The 20,632-nt window shown below is 40.8% G+C and overlaps 1 protein-coding gene across 4 annotated transcripts in view; it reads left to right on the top strand.

Annotated features, from left to right (window-relative positions):
* sema5a (sema domain, seven thrombospondin repeats (type 1 and type 1-like), transmembrane domain (TM) and short cytoplasmic domain, (semaphorin) 5A) overlaps positions 1–20,632 on the top strand; it is a 153,410-nt gene that overhangs the window by 31,658 nt on the left and 101,120 nt on the right. For all 4 annotated transcript variants that reach the window (XR_015131032.1, XM_086306105.1, XM_086306103.1 and 1 more), the window contains exon 2: positions 13,558–13,769. Coding sequence is in view for 3 of the 4 variants with exons in the window: in XM_086306105.1 (XP_086162231.1) it covers positions 13,622–13,769 (148 nt within the window). In the remaining variant the exon portion in view is untranslated. The remainder of the gene's footprint in view (positions 1–13,557; positions 13,770–20,632) is intronic.

Here is a 20,632-nt window from a genome sequence, read left to right as displayed (position 1 = left end):
GCATTCCCGCGGCTGTCCCGCGGGACCCGACCAGATTTCTTGCGGCGCGGGAATAAATTTCCAAATAAAATGCGGTAGCGGTCGGTAACTCTGGTGTAATTTGAACAGGAGCGCGCGGTCTGAAAATATAGCGTGCCCGACATTTTTTCGGAACAGCATATCTGTGATTTCCTCATTCTAATTGAGCACTGGTACAGCCAGTGCTCACGCCTGTTACACGCACTGAGCACATGGATCAGTGCTTTTTGCACGTGCATTTTACTTGCACAGTCTGTGACTCTGTGCGCGCATCACCTGCATCAGAGCGCGCTTTACCAACATGGCAGAGCAAACTGAAGATGCAATTTCCTTGAAGGACGTTCAGCTGGGATTAGACAACGGTCAATTTACTTTAAGGAAACCCACATCAGGCAAGTCTGATGTATGGGAGTCTTTTTCATGCGTCAGACGCAAATGGAAAAAAATTACCCTTTGTACAATGCGATAAATGCCTCAAAGTTTTACCCTTTTGCAGTCACAAGACTGGAACCTCAGGTTTAAGGCGGCACTCATGTCCCATCACAAAGGGGCAAACAAAACTGGCATTTACTAAATCTTTGCTGGTGCCAGAGAAGTTTAAAAAAGAAACCAGAGACAAATGTGTTCAGTTTGTTTGCCAAGACATTCGACCGTATGATACCATCTCTGGAAAAGGCTTCACACAGCTGGCCCAACATTTGGTCGACACAGCAGCAAGAACAGGAAAATTCGATGTCTGTGAGATACTACCACACCCCACAACGGTGTCAAGAAATGTTGAAATGAGGGCTCAGAGTCTACGTAAACATGTTGTGGAGGAAATCACTGCAACAATATCGAAGTTTGGATGCGCTGTTACAGCAGACATATGGACAGAAACATATCGAAAAACGTCCTTTTTGTCTGCAACCATCCATTACGTTAATGAGCAATCTGAGCTACATTCAAGAGTGCTTTTTGCTGCCCCTTTTGACCCAAGCACCTCAAAGACAGGTGAAAACATTCGAAGGCACCTGCTGCAGAATCTCAGAGTGTTTGGCATTGATGCGACAGACATGGGCAAAAAGATTATTTTTGTCACAGATCGTGGAGCCAACATGATCAGTGCCTTACGAGAATACACGAGGCTAAACTGCACAGCGCACATACTAAACGTGACTCTCTCCAGTGCGTTTGGTCCTGCCATAATCGAAAAGTCTCCAGAGATCGCTAGCCTTCTGACTGATGTTAAAAAGTTGGTTACATATTTCAAACACTCAGGACAGCAGGGCAAGCTTAAAAAGTCACTGAAACAATCCATAGAGACACGATGGAACTCTAACTTTGACATGTTAAATTCTGTCTTGGAACAGTACGAAGACATTGCATCTGTGCTGACTGAGAGCAATAATATGACAAGATCGGACGCATTAGCATCAGTACTCTTAAGTTACTAGTATCATTCCTAAAACCCTTCAAAGAGGCAACTGACGACTTGGAAACTGATAACACAGCTCCCAGTGCCTCACTTGTTCTTCCGTGGTCTGTGCGATTAATTGAGCACTGTACATCAGCCACAAAAGACCCTCTGCTCTCTGAAATTGCAACCGTCTGTGTAACACGGCTGAAAGAATTACTGTCAGCAGACAGCACTTCATCCCATTCTGTTCACATGCTTTATAAAATAGCAACCTTTCTGACACCAAATCTGCGAGGTCTGAGAATGTTAGATGAAAGAGGGCGACAGAATGTGATACAGGGAGTCAAGGAGATGATCGAAGATTTAAAGTTTGATCATGCACATGATGAGGATGTTGAACCAACACCTGCCAAAAGGCCTACTGTTCTTCATAAATTTTCAGATTGGGAGGAAGAGGAAGAATCATGTGGATCAAAATCACTAGATGTTCAGATTCAGGAGTACAGGACCATGAAACTTGAATTATCAAGTCAACAAAACATTTTGCAGTGGTGGAATTCCAACAGTTCCCAGTTCCCTGCCCTGAGCAACCTTGCAAGATTTGTCCTCTGCATCCCGGCAACGAGTGCACCTTCCGAGAGAGCATTCAGCCTTTGTGGTCGGATTTTGGAGGAGAGACGTTCAGTACTGAAACCCTCATCAGTCAGTGACATTCTTTTCCTGCATGGAAATTTAAAATAATTTGGATTTTTTAAGTAAGTTTCGTTCATTTGATTAATAGTTTATAATTTTGAGATGTCGTTTATTGTTGTATTTATATATGCATATTTTCTTTTGTAGGAGAGACCTTGAATTCGACATTGGGACATTTTTTCGTTAAACTGATAGTTTAAACAACCATTTAATTTCGCAGTGGCCAACTATTTTGTTCTTTTGTTTACAATTTTAAGTGACTTTTTTTTTTTTTCGCGACACTTTCCCTACTGTGTTGACAGAAAAATGTTACGTTTGTATTTTACATAAAAATAACAAGTAGGCCACAATGCTGTATTCGTTTTTATTTATTTTATTTTTGCAACACGTTTTCCATGTTAAAAGATAAATGTTGCATGTTGACAGATAAATGCATCTTGTTTAAGAAAAATAAATACAATCATTGCACAACCTGCAGTTTTATCTGTTATCTCTATTTTTTGGTGGTACCCCATTTAAATGTGAGATTTTGGAAACCAGATCTAAATTTAGCGGGAACGGTCGGGTCGGGTAGAAAATTATTCTAAGCGGGCAGCGGGTGAACAAAGACTGAATATACAGCGGGAGCGGTCGGGTGCGGTACAAAACCTTGCGGGAGCGGGCGGGAGCGGGACTAAAAAAACATTCCCGCGCAGACCTCTACTCTGTTGTCAGTCTGACAGCAAGATTGACAACAGGAGTCAGGAGGACGCTCCTTTTGTTCTCTCTTTTTTGTCTGAGCTGATGTACTGAGCTCTTCCTGGAGTTTTTGTAGCATGTAGTTTTGTAGTTTGCACTTTGTTCAGCATTCCTGCCTCCAGTGTCCTGCATTGGGTCCTCAGTGTTCATGTAGACCCATGTTCAACATAGCTTTCTTTGCATGAGGTGTCTTGGCAGATCCTAAAACTCACTGTAAGGTAACTGGGTATCACAATGATGGTTAGCACCATTCTTTGTTAACTGAGGCTTTCTTCATTAGACTCTATGATAAGGTCATTAAAACCCTGTCCAAGTCGTAGAGAGATCAAAAATATAAGTTTGCTACAAATAAGGCAAGAAGAGAATGCAGACTGATTATGATTGAGCCTGTAAATTTCATAAAGATAATGCATACATTTTATTTGATTGTTTTACTCATTCTAGCATAGCAGCCACACATAAGAAATCGCAAAGTTTAATCTTCATACTTTTAACTCTTTACCACCTGAAAGTCTAGTAGAAGTATGACTTCAAGTGCTTTTCTGAACTGACCGGTTTCTGTTGTATTTCAGGCCTGCTTATAGAACAAAAATAACACGGTAGTCTCTAATCTAATCTACTTTGTTAGTCTCTAATGGAGTCTATTCTAATGGTTGTAAAACCACATCTTTATTTATATCTACTGAGGTGTCAAAACTCGGCATTAAGGAGTCATCTAAGTGGGGTGAAGAGTTAAACGTGAATCACATTCAGGTCTGACATTTCCATGATGAAGTGTACATAGAAATCTATTATACTTTGGCTACATAAGAATGTAATGAATAGCACAAAAAGTACATTTATGTGTTTTCTCCATCACCTACTGAATCCATTCATTTTAAATTCTTTGGAAGTGAAAACATCCAGTTTGCACAGCTTTAACTTTACTTCATAGCTTTGTGTGATGGTACTTCTACCATAAGACTGACCCATACAGAGCCAGTTCCCTTCGCTGACAATCAGTATCACACTCACAGTGATTTTAGGCTGAAAATCAGAACATAACGTGCTCCAGACCGAGCCATGTGCTTAGCAGGTTTCTATAGTGGTCTAACCAGGATAAAAGAGAGCCACCATTGTGACTCTAAAAACTTTGCCTTTAAGCTGTCTAATCCCTTGCTAACTAACTAATCTTCAAAGTACACCCCTTAAGGAGAAATATAATTTGTTTTTGTCCAAAACTCAAATGTCTGGCAGCCTTTGTAGTCACGTAGCTTTTACACCAGTTCATAAAATTATAAATACGAGTGCAGGAATCTGCGGTAAAAGCTATGCTGTTTACAGTTTTTTCTGATTGCTTAAGCACATTTTTTGTAACCATTGGCTAATTTTGCAAAACTCTTCACACAAATAAGAAAACCTGTCACCCAATCATCAAAACATTGTAGTTCTCTTGCAAAAGCGAACACAGCTAGATTAACTCTTCACACCTTCGTAAAAATGGTGTTTCCGTATCAAACAGTACACACAAGCCATCATCTACTAAGCACACAATGCGCCAACTGCACACTGATGGTATGAATACAAAACACATCTGGCTTTTGCTTTCTCTGTGCACAAGGTAGGCCATGTCAGTTTGAGCTCATACTTCTGTCATAGATCCATAAGCATAGAGGGATCCAAACTTCAAGTACTGGTGTACTTGAAACACATCAAAACAAACACAAGTGTTTATTTCCAAGTATAGGATTATTTGCAATCGCCATAATGACTATATGGGTTACGTGGTCTGCAGTGAACATGCTTCCTCTGCCCCCTCCTCATCTTCCTCTTGCTCCTCCTTGTCCTTGTCGTCCTCTTCATCCTACTTCTTCACCTCCACGTCCTCTTCCTCGGCCTCCTCTACTTCTCACTCTTTCTGCTCCCTCCATTGTACTCCGCACACAGCTTACCTGTATTATAGTGCTTAGGCTGATTGCAAAGTGAACGAATTATCTAAGAAAGTTTTGACATGTGAAAGTGTGCCAGACAGTTGGCAAATTAGTGTTAATGATAGCCATACATGTGTATACTTTTGCTAGGAGTGTGTTGGAAATTTGGTAATTGAGTGTTGTGCAGTGAATTGTGCCTACAGTTTTGCAAAGTGTGTGTTACAAAATTGCAAACTGAGTGCAAAGCAGTTTTTGTGCTTTTAGTTTTGCAAACTCAGTGAGTGGTTTTGCTATAAGTCTGAATAGTTTTAGAGATTGTGCTACAGGAATCACAGTTAGGGTTTAAGCATTCAGAAAAAACTGTAATCGAGACATCAGTGAGAGTGGCAAAGTAAAATATATAATGTATAGGATATAGAGCACACATGCAGAGGCCTGAGTGTGTAACTGTTTACACACACACTGACTTATTTGATCCAACTGTGGAGAAATTTCGATACAGAGTAAGAAGCTGGAGTGTGAAATGCTTTTGGAGTTGGAGAAAACTGGGAGAGATGTTTACTCAGCAGTGTGTGTGTGTGTGTGTGTGTGTGTGTGTGTGTGTGTGTGTGTGTGTGTGTGTGTGAGAGAGAGAGAGAGAGAGAGAGAGAGAGAGAGAGAGAGAGAAAGAGGAACCAAACTGTACATTTGCACATTTGATTTGTGCTTCAAAAGCCACACTGTGCAGCAAAGATAAGGTTTTGAAACAAGCCATCTGATCCAAGCGTGCTTTTCAATCCCACTCTTGGAGAGACACAAACAAAATTCTTTGCAAGGAATTAATCTGCCCTCTGATGTGGAGGGTCACCGAGCGGAAAGGGCCCTGCTGTGCTGCGATGAGCCTTTGATGGCAAAATCATCACTCCATCATTCTCTCTGTCATCCGCTGAGCCTGTGAGACACCCAGCGGACCGAGGTGGACTAAGAGCATAAACACTGAGGGAAGAGGTCAGCGAAAGGTGGAGACAGAGGGGCACGCGGAGGGATAACAATATAAGACAGGGGAAAAAATCAGACCAGTGGCAGTAAGGAAAATCCCATTAGAGCCAGAAAATAACAAAAGTCAGAACACAGGCCAGTCTTTCTGTCAGTCATGTTGTGTTTCACACAGCAGTCATTCACTCAGTCAGGCACCTCATCAGTCTCTCTGTCAGTCAGTCACCTTGTTTGTTACTGGGCCACGTCATTTGTCAGTCATCCTGTCAACCTGGCAGGCGCTTGGTTGTTTGTTGGTTACTCAGTAAAACAGCTAATCGTTTTGGCTACTCAGCTAGTTGGTCAATGCTTGAACGCTTGAGTCATTTGTTTAGCCGTTTATTATTTCATCAGGTCACTTTCTCTACAAATAATTTTGTTCCATCATAATCTAATCTGTCAGTCTGACATTTTAGAAAATAAGACAGTCGGCTGTCCCTTTCAGAGCGACGCATCTCCATTTCTGTGCGCGCTTTGGTCTAAACACAAAATCGCAGAAACCAATTGGCAGACAGAGACACAGAACAACAAACCAACACTGGCAGTAACCCACCTGATAGACAGAGTGATAAACAGGCAAACACCCAGCCAGTCACATTCCAAATACACACATATAAGTCTGCAGCTTTACAAGCGTAGAGCTTTATAAAGCAGCTAGTGTCTTTGTGTGCTCTGCTCTAAAGCACAGTCTGGGTTGATTTTACTGGTGGTGTGCTGTGGGGCCATAGTGAGAGTGAGAGAGGGAGACCAGTGGGAGTGAGAGAAGCATCTATCAGCACCGTGGTGTGACCCCGATCTCACACTCCCCTGACTGTGTTTGGACAGATGGATCATCACTGCACTGCTCACATTTGACAAACGTGCTTACATGTGTGTGTTTGTATGTGTGTGTGTGTGTGTGCCCCCATGAATGTGTCAGTATGATGAATACAATGCCACCGTTTATTCAGGAGTCTATTCATTATGTATAGTGCAGTTTAACCATCATGAAGTCCCCTTCAGACAAAATCAATAGTGTTGTTAATATGATCCTCTCTGCACTTGTTACTGCAGGAAGACCTCAATTGATTAGTTAGTTAACACCTCAGCTCCTAAAATGCATATGCAAATGTGCGTGAGTGCAGACGGTGCAAATGCGACTGAATGCATTATTTTCTGCGTTTACATTTCGCTTCAAGTGATTTTAGCGAAATTATTCATAGTGTGGTGTCTCAAACAGTTGGCTTAGTAAAGGCATAGAGGTTTCAGTCCAAGACCATCACAGTTTAACACCCTACATAAGATTTCAGTGGATTACATTTGCAGTTTAATCTAAGCAAGATGTGACATGATATTAATTAGTGAGCTCAGGGGCGCTGGTACCTGTTTTCCACTGCTTCAAGTCTTCTGCTAAACTGAGCTAACCACCTGCTGCCTTCAGCTTTATATTTAATTTAGAAATATGAACATGACCCCCCTAATTATTCCACTAAGTTCTGACATCAAAGTATATGTTAACAAAGATGTGGTTTGATGACCATTAGAATCCGGTCGTTAAGTGATGACGTGACGAATCCTACTTCCAGGCCTAAAGTAGTCTGCGTTTAATATGGCTTTTGTGTTGTTAACATGTTTAATGTTATGTATTTTCTTCTATTTAATCTCAAAAAGCTCCTAAAACAGTCAGTGATCACTGTTGACCTCCCTCGGCTTTTATTACCGCTAATCATTTATTTAAGCTCAGTTTTTAAAACCTTAGGATATAACTACAGCCCAGCCCATGCAGCAGTATATGAATGACTAACCTCGTATTGTGGATGGATTATCTCAGTTGTTCTCCTGGCTGAAGTTTGGTCCTTTTACAGCATCCTGCCATGCCATGTTTATATTATGCTAACATAGCTGTGTCACTAGCGGTCACGTAGCACATCATTATATACCAGCTAGCCAAACTTCAGTAACCCTACAAACGTCACTGCTGTTCAGTTTTCTGTCTTCATTTATGTTGGAAGTGATAACAGAGCTGTACGTTTTAATTTGTTTCCAAAACCCCGCAGTCAGGACATGCTATATTGTATTTAGATAGAAGCTAGCGAGCTAACTTCCTGCTAACATCTAACTCCATTAAATGTCATAAATTCAGTTTTCATGGATGCCTGGATGTTAAACTCAATTGTTACACCTGATAGACCAGAACGCTGATCATTTTATTAAAGATGAAAGACTTTAGAGAGTTTTTCAACTCTCAGTAATGCCATAGTGATCGTTTGATATATGGACCTGCAGCGGAGTTTAGGCCCAGACACGGCTAGTGACGTCAGACTGAACGACCGGATAGTTTCCTGCATAGGCATAGGTCACTCTCACTTACTTCTGATACAAAGCCAGCCATTTTATTCTACAAGGAGGCCTGAAATATGACTGAAGCTCCTCTGTTCAGAAAAGAGCATCAAGGTTTACACCAAATAGGCTTTCAAGGGGTAAAGTGTTCATTAAAGTGGTAGCTGGAGGTTGATAGCCGCCACTAAGAAATCAATTGCTAAAGGTGCTGTGACTCAGACCTAGAGACTGGTCAGCAACCCCTTCATGACCACTATTCACTAAGGAACATTGTGTATTCCCTGACTGGTTGGTAAAAACGCCCCTGCAATTGCTTTGGTCATTAGTAGCTTGCCAAAGTCATCCACAGTTTGCATGGAACTGCTCTCCAAGCAGCAGTGGAACTGTGAAAAGTATGACAGTTATGGTGCTTATTATTGTCAAAAAGGATCATATATAAATGTGTGATTGACCAGTTGTGAGTTGGGTAGCGTGCTGTTTCCCTCTATTTCACAGTCAGATCTTTCTCATGCACATAAAACCTGGTTTTGATAAGTTAAGGTGGGGATGGCGAATATGCCCAGCTTCTGGCTTCACAATAGCTGGTAACCCACCCACTTCACTAACTCATGTACCAATGACTAATCCATGTTTTATATTCGATCCTGTAATCTTAACAACTTCTACATCTTTCACTTTTTAAAGTAAAAGCTGTAGAAGTTGTTAAGTAGAAGTTGAAGGTGGTATTCTTACACAGCCCTTGAATAAAACAAAGTAATTATCATTTATCATTCAATTTACTTTTTTGAATATGAATTAACCTGACTTCAATAGGACATTATGTACACATGTACCGTCTAATTACAATAATTATACAGAAAATTACTTATGCAAGCTTTAAATTCCTTCCATTTATCAAATGTCATTTACTGAGCAGTCCATGACAGCGCTTCAATGTTAATTATAGTTATATACTTATACCTATACTAATCAGAATATAGAGCTACTGCAGGGGTGGGGAGAAAGACAGAGAAAAATTGTTCTGTTTGAGTTATTGCTGATATTTTTGAGCCTTTTAAATGTTGCATTTGACATTAACTAAAAAGCAGCTGCACTTACACTTGGTCTCCTTCTGTAGCTAGCTTGTCTTGAAGATAAGCACCATGATTGCAAGTTTATTGACACGAACATTCATGAACCTGCTCTACTGAGAGACATGATAAGGGGGAAAAGGATGTGTGGCCAGTGACAATAGTGTCTCTCTACTGGAAGCAACAAAAGCCTGCTGTATACACACACACACACACACACACACACACACACACACACACATTATTATCTTGCGTGACATTATTAAACTGCCAGTCAGATTTATCCAATTATAATTAAGGTGCTTTAACACCTTTCTAGATTGTTCCAGCCCACTTTACCCTCTGACCTTAATTGGGGTCTGCTGTCATCCATTCATGCTGAATATAGGCTCATGAATCAACAAGACAATAGCACTAATGAATTCAATTCAGTTCAGGTCAGTTTTATTTATATAGCACTAAATCACAACAACTAGACAACCCCCTATGAGCAAGCACTTGGTGACAGTGGGAAGGAAAAACTCCCTATTAACAGGAAGAAAGCATTTGCCACAACCAGCTGTGGGTGATGAGAGGGAGACGAGGCAAAAGACACATTGTGGACGAGAGCCAGAGTTTAGTCATTTGCAATGATTAGAGTCAAAGTGGTGTACAAACACTCAGAGACTGCAAAGAAGTGAGTGAAGAAGAAATGCTGTCAAAACATTTAGCTCACAAAGCTCAACACTTCCCCGGGTTGCATACGGCTCTCTACATACATTTCATATGACATCATTTATACCATGTTAAGTTTTTATGTGACTTCTACTCCCTCTGCTCTGTGCCCTGAATACACCGGGTGTTATCCATCACCAGGTCCCCGGGTGCTGTAAAATGCACTGGCCGTGTACATGTGTTCTTGTCTAGCATTGAGAATAGTAGTGGGTGGTGGTGGAGGCGTGTATTAATGCCCTGGAGATGATTTAGAGTTAAACCACCGAACAGCAGAGCTCTCTTCCAGTTTTCTCCCATAGGACAAGTCAGTGGCTTGTGGTGAGTTACAGAGAAAATAGGATCCAGTCAGAAATCACTTCAAGTGAAACAACAGCTTAAATGGTTTCTCTTTAAATAATGCAACAGCTCATGTGGTCATAAATCAGGTTTCTGTGGGTCTTTGAAGTGACATATGCATTTTTAAAATTTATGGCTCAAATGTTTTTAGCCTCTAGATCTTAATTGTTTTGCCATGTAATGAGAGGTTTTCATTGGAGTTGGCTTTCATGTGAATAGGCAGAATAGGCAGTACTGTGCAAAAGTCTTGAGCTACCCCTTGTTTCTCTTTATTACGCTTACAAGGAGTCTTTTAAAGTGGACTTGAGCAACATGAGTGAAAAATCCAAATTTGAATTTTTGGGTTCACAATGTCATCAATATGTGGCAGAGCTCAAAAAAGAAAACAGTGAGTGTCTACAGCTATGTATAAAACAGAGACTCTCTCATGGTTTGGAGCTGCATTTCGGCCAGTGGTGTTGGAGATCTTTTCAATGGATGCAATTATGAACCCAGAAATGTACGGTCAGACTTTGATCCACTATCTAATATCATCTGGAAAGCATCTGATATGCCTCATTTGTCAGGATGACAGTGATGCCAAACACACTGCCAATGCAGTAAAAGCATACCTGAATAGAAAAAAACATGCAGTAGAGCACTATCCATCATAGATCGGCCTCCCCAGATCCCAGACATCAACATTATTGAAGAATATTGACATTAACAAGAACAAAGAAAGCTTTGGATATCCTTGAAGCAACCTGGACAATTATACCTGAAGACTGTTAATAGATATTACAAAAAAAGTTTGCCTAAAAGAGTTCGGGCTATGTTGAAGAATAAAGGCGGTCATACCAAATATTGACTTTCAAGGTCAGAATTCTACTGACTCAATTTTCACTTCACATGCTGTGTTTCCATGTATGAAGTTTCTGCACCTATTTCTTATAAAATCTAGAGAAATGTCTTGATGAGCAGATCTACATGTATTAATCAACTTAATAAACATTCCCACTATTGTGGTGACCAGCAGATGAATTACACCAAATGAGTGCATACGACCATAAACTTTAGCGCATCCTGAACACTACATTTACCTTGAAATGAAGGCATATTAAAAATTTTAACATCCTGTAACTCAGTGGAACACAGAGAGCACACGAAATGATGAAGAAACAGATAAAAGGGACTGGTTACACAATAGCATGTATTTTTAAATAGCGCAACAAACTGTGCTCAAATGAGATGGCAGTGTTTTGTTTTCCGTGTGCGTGCATGCAGGGATGTTTGAGATGACGGGAGGTTACATGCAGGATTGTTACTGAGGGAGCGAGGCCAACAAAGGGCGCTCAACCTGCTGGCCCTGGCTTAAGCTCCTGTCAGCTAACCCTCTGTATGGGTGTGAATGTGTGTGTGCGTGTTTGTGTTGGGGGACCAGCAAATACGCTCACAGAAATCCATGTGAATAACCGAGCCCTTTTAAATCTCTGACCACATACACACACAAGACTGTAAAAACATCCATAATCTCATTTCCTAAATCGGGTTCACCTCTGCGCTCAGAAGATTATGAAATATTTTCCCTAAGTGAATGCAGGCAGAAAAGGTTGTAAGGCTGCATGAGAAATGACAAGAATAATGTCCAAGCCAGCAGACTAGCAACAGGTAAAATAGCTTTTTAGTGGGCAAAACATTGCTAAAGAGTGTCAAAGAAACTAGCAGACAAAGAAAGGTGCCATGTAAAGCGGCAGGTTGACTAAAGCAAAATTTAGAAAGAGTACAGAAGCTGACGCATGAACCGTCAAGACGAAAGGGAAATGGAACAGAGAGAGGCAACTGGCGCTGGCTGTCACTTGCTTTCCCTTCTGTAGATGACAGGTGTTTTACATTACTCTGCGGGTGAGAGCAACACATATATCTGCACCGCCTGCACCTTTACACACCGGACTCAGAGCGAATTCCATATCGCCCCCTCGACCGTGGAGCTTATTCATGCACACTAAGGCCAGAGTAAACTTTTCATTCAAGGAGAAAATGAAATAATACCGCCACACTATCGGCATTATGGTTTTCACTTGAAAGCAGGAGTAGGTGTCTTATATTCTACCCCACAGCCACTCCAAGCTTTCCAGCACTAAGGGGGATTCATACTTCAGAGAGAAGTGGAGCTCTGTGGAGCGCAAATGTTCACACCAATTCTTTTTTTCTTAGCTTGCGAACAGCTAGCTTTTCTTTTTCTATATTTGACTGTTTTCCCACAAGCAACACAAAGATGAACTTTTACTTTTCCTTATTTGCAACCTACCGTTCGTAATAAATGAACTGTGCATGCTCCAGAAAATACAATTTCTTCCACTGGCTGGACAACAGATGAAAAGCCTATTTCACATGCAATAAAAATAATAAGAGTTTTCCACAGGTTCAGCTGCTCTATTATGAAAACCTAAAGCAATGCCTTCCATCACTTGCACTTTACAGCTAAGACCACGAGTATCTTTGCTCACTCCACCGCACACGCTGCTCCTAATGTTGTATACAGTCAGAAAGACTTGCTCCTCCGCTGCGCACAGCATGCATCTTTCTTGGTATTAGCATCACATAAGTGATTAAAAAGTAATGATGTCAGTGGTCTAGACTGCTCATCAATTCACCCCCACAAAGAAAGAAATCAGGAACAATTGAGTTGTGCAAACTGCTTTGTTTGTCTCACAGCGAATGACTACAGGACGCGCGAGTCTGCTGTGTGCATTATGTAATAATTACGTCTGCGCATTGGAGGGTTTGGCTGTGAATAAAAATGTGTCAGATGTGCAGCCGCTATAGGATGTAATTGAGCCACAGGAGTGCTGTGCTGCTCAGTGTGTATATCAGTCACAAAGGCACAAAAGAATGATGAAAAACACATGAATACCCTATTCTTCCTTCGTCGTTAGAGACAGCAAAGCTTCTCTGCAGTGGGCGCAAGGACCTGCACAAAAGGGCATTTAATGTCAGATATTAGAGGGTAGACAAACACTGCCCTTTGGGTGATAATGCATACCACGTCTGACTGACCGCGGTGGTGTCAGAGGTGTGAGAAGTGAGGTCTCACAGTGCAGACGAGCACCCTGCTGTTTCCCAGCACAAACTCTGCACACTTTTCCCTGAAAATCTGTCACACTCTCTATTCTTCACACCTCACTCCCCTGCTCCCTTTTGGTAAGGATTTATATTTGCAGCTTTTCATCTCCTGAGGGGAATGCTGCGCGCTGAGTGTAGCGATACAGAGGGGCTGTATAAGATTTTCAGCACGCGGATTAAATCAAATGTGAAATAAACCTTTGTTAAAACCTACATCTGTCTCTTTCTCCTTCTGTCTCTCCAGGTGTGTCTCCCCAATGCGCTTGGCCCTTGAGGCCTGAGGAGAAGTGAGCCAAGCCCAGGCCCCCATGGGACGCCCTGTTATCCAGCATGCACTGCTGCTTCTGCAGTGCATGCTGGTCCTACGGCCTGGAGGTGTGGCCGGCAGGAGAGGGCCAGTGCTGCTGCCTGAATCACCCTGTTACAGGACGGAGCACCCACTCGTCCCACACTCAGGTAGGTGGTTTAAGAAATGCGCTCTCTTGACGTCATCAGAGCGACTCTTTCCATTTTTCCCCCTCCATTCATAAATATCTGAAGTTTTCTCATCAGTTATACTCATTTCCTTTTCCACTCTTAGCAAGGTTAAACTTGTAAACCATAGATGTTTCTGAATGGTTTCATTATTTCAGTTCTGTTGCTAATAGACATAAACAACCTTGCACACACGTCACGTTGATTGCGATGAACAAAGTTAAAGAAAGTACACAAAGCTTGTAAAGAGTTTGTCTTGTTAGAGCAGTTTTTCTCACACTCTTATGAAATGCTGTTGTAATTATCACTCTAGAAAACACCGTCGTCGCATTTGCTGCCTGGCAAGTTTTAATCTGTGTAAAAGTCATTTTAAATGCACTCAGCACTTTGAAAAATGTTCAGATCCGCAGCCCTGGAGAGCAATGAGCCTAAACCTTTGATTGCATTACAGACATGAGGTAAGCGTACTTCTAAAGCCTAACTCACATTTACTACATTTAATGTGAATTAACTGTTCACCAAACCTCTGCCAAACATCCAATTATATCTTAGCAGCTGTAATTAGGCACTTCAGGCCTGTCAAACTGTGGATTTTTCCACCAGTTTTAATGTTATTTAAATGCAGAGTGATACTGCCTGTGGTGTGGGTTTTCTTTCTTTCTTTTTTTGTATTTAAAAGAGCAAAAATCCAAGTATGGAAATAAGTCTCTTCTCTAATGTTTCCAGCTCACCAACTTTCTGCACACAGTACAACACTATTATTATTATTATTATTATTATTATTATTATTATTATTATTATCTGAAGTGTACAGCTTAAGCATTTACTCTATAAAGTAATTTGAATCACAGTCATCAAACAGTCATGTTAAATAACTTTACACACAATGATGAAAAGCTTGAACAGGTTTTGAGACTGAGGATGATCTATCATAACAAAAAATTATCTCGAGAACATCGTCTGCAGCATCTGGAGGTTTTTCTCTATTTTTAACATTACATCAATTTTTTTATTTTCTGAAACCTTGACCACTATGGTTCTTAGGAGGCTCTGGGATTTCCTCTCACTAAAGAGCTTACAGAACTAAGAAATGAAATGCTGAGACAATCCTCCCAGCTCCACTTCCAGGGGAGAAATGTTCTCTGATTATCAATGAAGAAGCTCTGGTAATTTCAGTCTCTGGTAAGCAGGATTTAGATCAAATGTCAGATTGTCTGTTTTAGATGAAGATTGATTTTACCATTTACATAAAAAATTATTACCATAGGTAACTACATTGATGTCACATGTTGGTTTCTGAAATCCTGTTTCATCCTGTCTAGTTGAGCATTTTCACTGTTGCCACCTTGGCGTATTAGTTAATATAACGAGAGGCATGTGGTTGATCAAACGTATCAGTCACAAGTTGTTAGCCAATAAGAAACAGAAATGAACAAAAGTATGGGCAAGATTTACAAAATTCACCAAATCTTCTATTCAATATGACCCAAAATGAGTGACTGGGACCATAAACTCAGAAGACAGTAAGAGTTCACAGAGCTCAAGTCAGAAAGATATTTTCTCATAGACTTCTGTTGAAGTCTGCAGTTATGCGGCAACTAGTCACACGACTACTAACCACATCTGGTTAACTTGTTCCCCTTGTTTAAAATCATTGTTGCAATGCAGGGTCAAGTGAATAAGGCACCCTTATTGGTAGGGAAAAATGAGTATTCCCTCAGTAGTGACTAGATTATGTTTGAATTCTTACAATCTTGACAGATAAGAGGGTGAACAACGAAAAAGCCCAATGCAGCTTCTGTTTAAGAGACTATTTTATAAGACTTTTACTTTAAGCAAGTACATCCAGAAACATTCAAACGTCGAGACCTTAATTATCCAGCTCATAAATTTTACAGATTTCATCAAGCAAAATTAATGATCGCTGACTAGCTACTATGGGTGGGGCCTGTTTTTTTGTTTTTTTTTTGTCTTTGTCAGACTGAAATCAAGGACTCATTGTTTAAAAAAAGAAAAAAAAAGTATTGCCTAATACTAAAAATTTACAACAATTGAAATGTGCAAACGTAGCATGTGAAAAGAGAAAGACTAGCAGCAATTAATGAAACTAGCAGTTAGAAAAAGGACACTTATGGATTTTTCTGGTTATGTCCTCTTGGAACGATCCAGCTCTAATCTGTAATTACAACATTTCTTGCTGTCTAGGAAAAGTTCACCTCCTTTATTAACTTCCTCTTTGTTCCACAAGGCAGACGGTGCCTTTGTTATGGGCCTTTTGCTACATGGCTCTGCAGTTTTTAGATACAGTATGTTCTGCATCCGATTTCATTGTCCTCACTCTCTGTCATACTTTTCTATTGAACAGCTAAACTGTAATGAAACGCTGTGAATCCAAGTCGACTGAAGGTATCAATAGCGATCAATGCAGTTCTGTCTAGCCGCTGCGAGGCAGCAGAAATTTCATTGAGCTGTTTTCATTACAACAGAGCCCCAGTCACATAATCTCATAGCATTCTGTCTGGGTAAAATTGACTGGAAGAGCAAGGTCACTGCATGTGATCCACACGCATGCATAGACTCATATTCCGAATAACCACCCACCTATAACCCTAATTCTCCCTCACGCTGTCTCCCTTCCTAATCTTTGTCACTTCATTGTTAGCTGAGCCGATGCTCTTCCCTCTGCACCGATTGAGTGCAATGATGATGACTAACTGCCCAGCTAATGCAATACCTTCATACCTTGTGCTTTCTGCGTGGGGAGGATCAGACATCAGCTGGTGGGTCAGCTGTGGTCATTGCGTTTGTGTTCTCTAATGTACCAGATTGGCCCATTAAGCTTCAGTGGGTTAATGCTTTGGTTGAAATATAGGAGCATTAATAAAGAGGGTCGACATTTTAGTTAGCATTCAGACACGGTTCAGCAACACAGAGCCGACTGAACAGAGGAAGAGAAAGGCAAGTACAGAAGTCTTTAGTGAGTGATTAGCTGTGGTGATACAGTTGCTTCTTAATGCAAAGAGTCTTTAGAGCTTCTTTGGGGAGTTATTAAATAAAAGTAGATGATGTATGGTTAAAAGCTAAAAGGTTGACTCACCAAATTACAAAAGCATTTAAGGTTTTATGCCAATACAGTTGACATTAACTATACATAAAGTATGTTAACCGTTGTATTATGAGGCTAAGATAAGATATTAAGTGCGAAGATATCAGCTCATGGCAGCAAGCTCACCAAAGCTAAAGACTGTATGGGAGTACCACACAGACACAGAAACCTGCTAATTAGTGCTTCTTAACGCTAAATACTATAATAGTGTGCACCAAAGCAGCCTTGGACAGTCTATTACTACAATTAACCACACAGAAAGTCATATTATCTCTTTGATAATTGCACACAAAAAAACTTTCACAACAAGGTTGAGACGTTTAGTTCAGTGACTAATCATCAGAGGTGAGGCCTAGCAGACAGCTGCTGGCCACAGCTGCCTGTGTCGGTGTCAACCTGTTAATTAAAACAGCCAAATCCCTAACTTTAAGCCTTATTACATTTGAGTATATGAGTGAATTAAAAAAATAACAGCTCTTCCACCCCTTCTCATGAAGGGATGCATTAGCTTTAAAGGCTAATCTATTTAAAAGTAATGCTTTGGCTTGGTAGGCTTTGAAATGTTTGTTTATGCTATAAATCTGGACATTTCCACACGAGTATCTAAGGGGACTGACTCTCTCCTGGAGTCTTTTTCAAGCGGTCATTCAGGGAACGACAGTTTTTGGCGCTTCGGGTGGTTTATGTTTTTTTAGCCATGGAGATGTGGCATTTGTGAGTGTGTTTTGCCGCAGCGACTTTGTAGCAAAAAATCGATGTTTAGGAAAACATCTCTGTGGAAAAGTATAGTGCATGGCATATAATTATAACATTTAAATTCATTAGAATTGGACAGGATTTGGAGCTAAGTGCTGGTTTGCATCATTGGTACTGATACATACAGATTAACTGAACCAGGCATCGATGTAAAAGCAACAGAAATCGGACAAATGCAACACTTCAAACACACGTGGTGTTAGTGAATCAGAAAACAGCTTTTTTTTCTTCTCAGGCTTCCAAGAGAGTTGGTTAGTTGTGACTGTGGGAACCAACATGTGCCTGAACGTTTAAGACTGTTTAAGGGGCTAAGCTTCAGCTGAGAACTTTAAAAAGCTCTGTGTACAGCTACTATGTGTCCGTGTTATATTTCTGTTATTCAAGTCTTGGAAACTCGGGAAAAAGCGGGAAGCTACTGAACATGACCATCTTATCCTTAATTTTCTTAGTGGAGAAGAAAGCACCATGTTTTTATTTACCATGAGGATCAAACCAAGTTTATCATTTCTCAGTATCACCAAGCTCTGAATCTTGGAGTGGGTGGTCACAGGGTGAAGCATTAAAAGTGTAAATCAAATTTTGTCTCACCTGCAGTGTTTTAATCCTGGGGTATGAGTGGGTAAGGCTTTATGGAAGTGTTGGGGTACGTAAACACTCAGTGGCACACACACATGCAGGCAGCCCTAGTTTTCATAAAATTGATGCAGTTCCATTTAAATGGCTTGTAAAGCCTGCTGTACTCCTGTTTACATATCAGCTTTGTTATAAAGCTCTAAAGTTCTGCAGACTTTTTCACAGCAGTCATGTGTGGGAAAGAAAATTTGCTTCAAGTACAAGTTTTCACTTGAAGTTTTATCGCCCAACTTTGATTGCATTACTTGCGTTTCAGTCCTATTTATTTTCACCTTGTGTGAGAATCAGCACATTTGCAGGGCTGCTAATTCCCGTGGTCCCATGAAGATGTCCATTTATCTTTCCCTTCACATTTATAGGTATTTCCATTTTGTTTTTTAATAGCTTTCCTTTTGTGCCCTGATTGTGCAGTTCAAACACATCTCGTTGTTCAGGACTGTTTTTTTTTTTTTAAAAACAGGCTGCTCAATGCTTTTTAGTGACTGCGAAATTATAGCCCATGTGAGGTTTTTTTTTTTGCAATAAAAGCAAAAAGAAAGAAGCTATGAGTCATTACAGAATATTACAAGGCGTATGCATATGGACATAGACACGCATACGCATATGCTGAGACTGTGTGAGGGAACTGAAGCCTCTCGTTAAACCTATTATCATTGTCTTTTGTGAGTCATGGTGCTCCACGTAATATAATGTAATCCCCGGTTGTTGCGAGTAAACAGTGTGCAGGCTGCCATGACTCCTCTTTAGCCAAGCTGGGAGGACTACAGACACATTAAACACACCCCTGTGGACCACAACAGCCTAACAGTCCCACTCTACTCAGATGAACATTTCCCTTAAGGACATACACAAACAAATGTATAGCATTTGTCTGTGTATGTCCTTGTTTATGAGTTTTAGTGAGAGTTTCATGGTTTATCCATTGTTATCTGTTGTTAGGATGATGTAGGAACAACACAGGGACATCAAATCGTGTGACCTTCATAGCTGGTGCTTGCATGTATGGCAAGTTAGCATTTGTGGAATATCCACACTGGAAGCGATTCTCATTAATGAAGAGATCTGAGGCAACAGAAAGTGAGAAAGCTCCCATGCTCCTCATTTGTGATGAAAACGTGACAAAATGTCAACGCTTGGGAGGAGGAGAAAAGTAGACATATGGACACATTTCGCATTTGACGTCAAGGAAAATAAGACGCTTTGTGAATCGTGTGGAGCAACTCTCTCTGGTAAAAACACGACAAACATTTAAAATGAATCAACTTTAGATTCAGTCTACAATAATCTTATGAAACAAGGACTAAAACTACACTGACACAAAAAGAATTTAGGCTCTTGAAGTATTACTAAAACAAAATGAGACTTAAGTAAAGACTGTGGCTAAAATCAAATCAAAATTAGGTGTCAAAGTTTTCACCGTATGGCAGGAACTTGTCAGTCAAAAAAGAAGTTAGCCACAGGGCTAAAGCGCATCAGCATGAACAAGCTGTCTTGACGAAGACTTGATTAAAAAAACATGCATTTTCAAACATGGAGTTGCCCACTCCGAGTAATTGGAGAGAATCTAGGTGTAAGGACGATTCACATTGCTTTTTGGGAACAGGTTTTATATGCAGGTCTACTAGACCTCCATCTGTGGCTCCTCAGCTCACAGAAAGAAAGAAAAATCCCATGCTCAGCTGGCAAAAAAGGAGTTAAAGTAGAGCTCAAAGAGCGGTTATGACCCATCACGAGAAGCCACGGTCAAGGTTTGTCTGAGTGGGTTCCAGTGACAGCATTTCTTTCTTTCTGTGTGATTGTGGCCTGACAGTGGAAGGGTGTGCCTCACATGGGTTTGACCCCACTGGGGATGGTGGTTTTCTGACTTGGCACAACACTTGGCTGACAGAACTGCTACTGTGGCGCAAGGGTGCTGTAGTCTAACTACTGCTTTCTGCTTTGTGTGGCGGTTTCAGAAAGAAACATAGAGTTCAGCAGCAATGCTCCAAATGTTTACCCCGAAAAGGTACGCTTGCTGTACTTGAACAAAAACAGGTCCGCATATAGCTCCAGAAGAGGTCCAACGTAAATGTGTGCCATTTATTGGATTACTTTAAGAGGGGCTTTGAAGTATTTCTCTGTTTCTGGCAGGCATGTTTTTGCAGAAGACTCCTGACAAAGGATTTGTAGTGTTACTATAGCCCCTGAGATATACTGTATTAATAAAGCGTTGTATTTAACAAGAGTTCCTAGGTGTAGGCTTGAAAGGCTTTTAAAGGTTATAAACTGTGGTGTAAACAATGTCTTCACAGGCCAAGCCGAGGGCCATGTCTCTGTGGAGAGCAACAGCCCGACTTGTTTTACAGCCACA

Source organism: Aulonocara sp. 'chitande type north' Nkhata Bay, linkage group LG9 (assembly GCF_057382095.1).
Source record: "Aulonocara sp. 'chitande type north' Nkhata Bay isolate Kocher_YH1m ecotype deep benthic linkage group LG9, A_spYH_male_GT1.1, whole genome shotgun sequence".
NCBI lineage: Eukaryota > Metazoa > Chordata > Actinopteri > Cichliformes > Cichlidae > Aulonocara > Aulonocara sp. 'chitande type north' Nkhata Bay.
The sequence above is the reverse complement of the archived record's forward strand: the minus strand, read 5'-3'. Positions and strand labels throughout refer to the sequence as shown.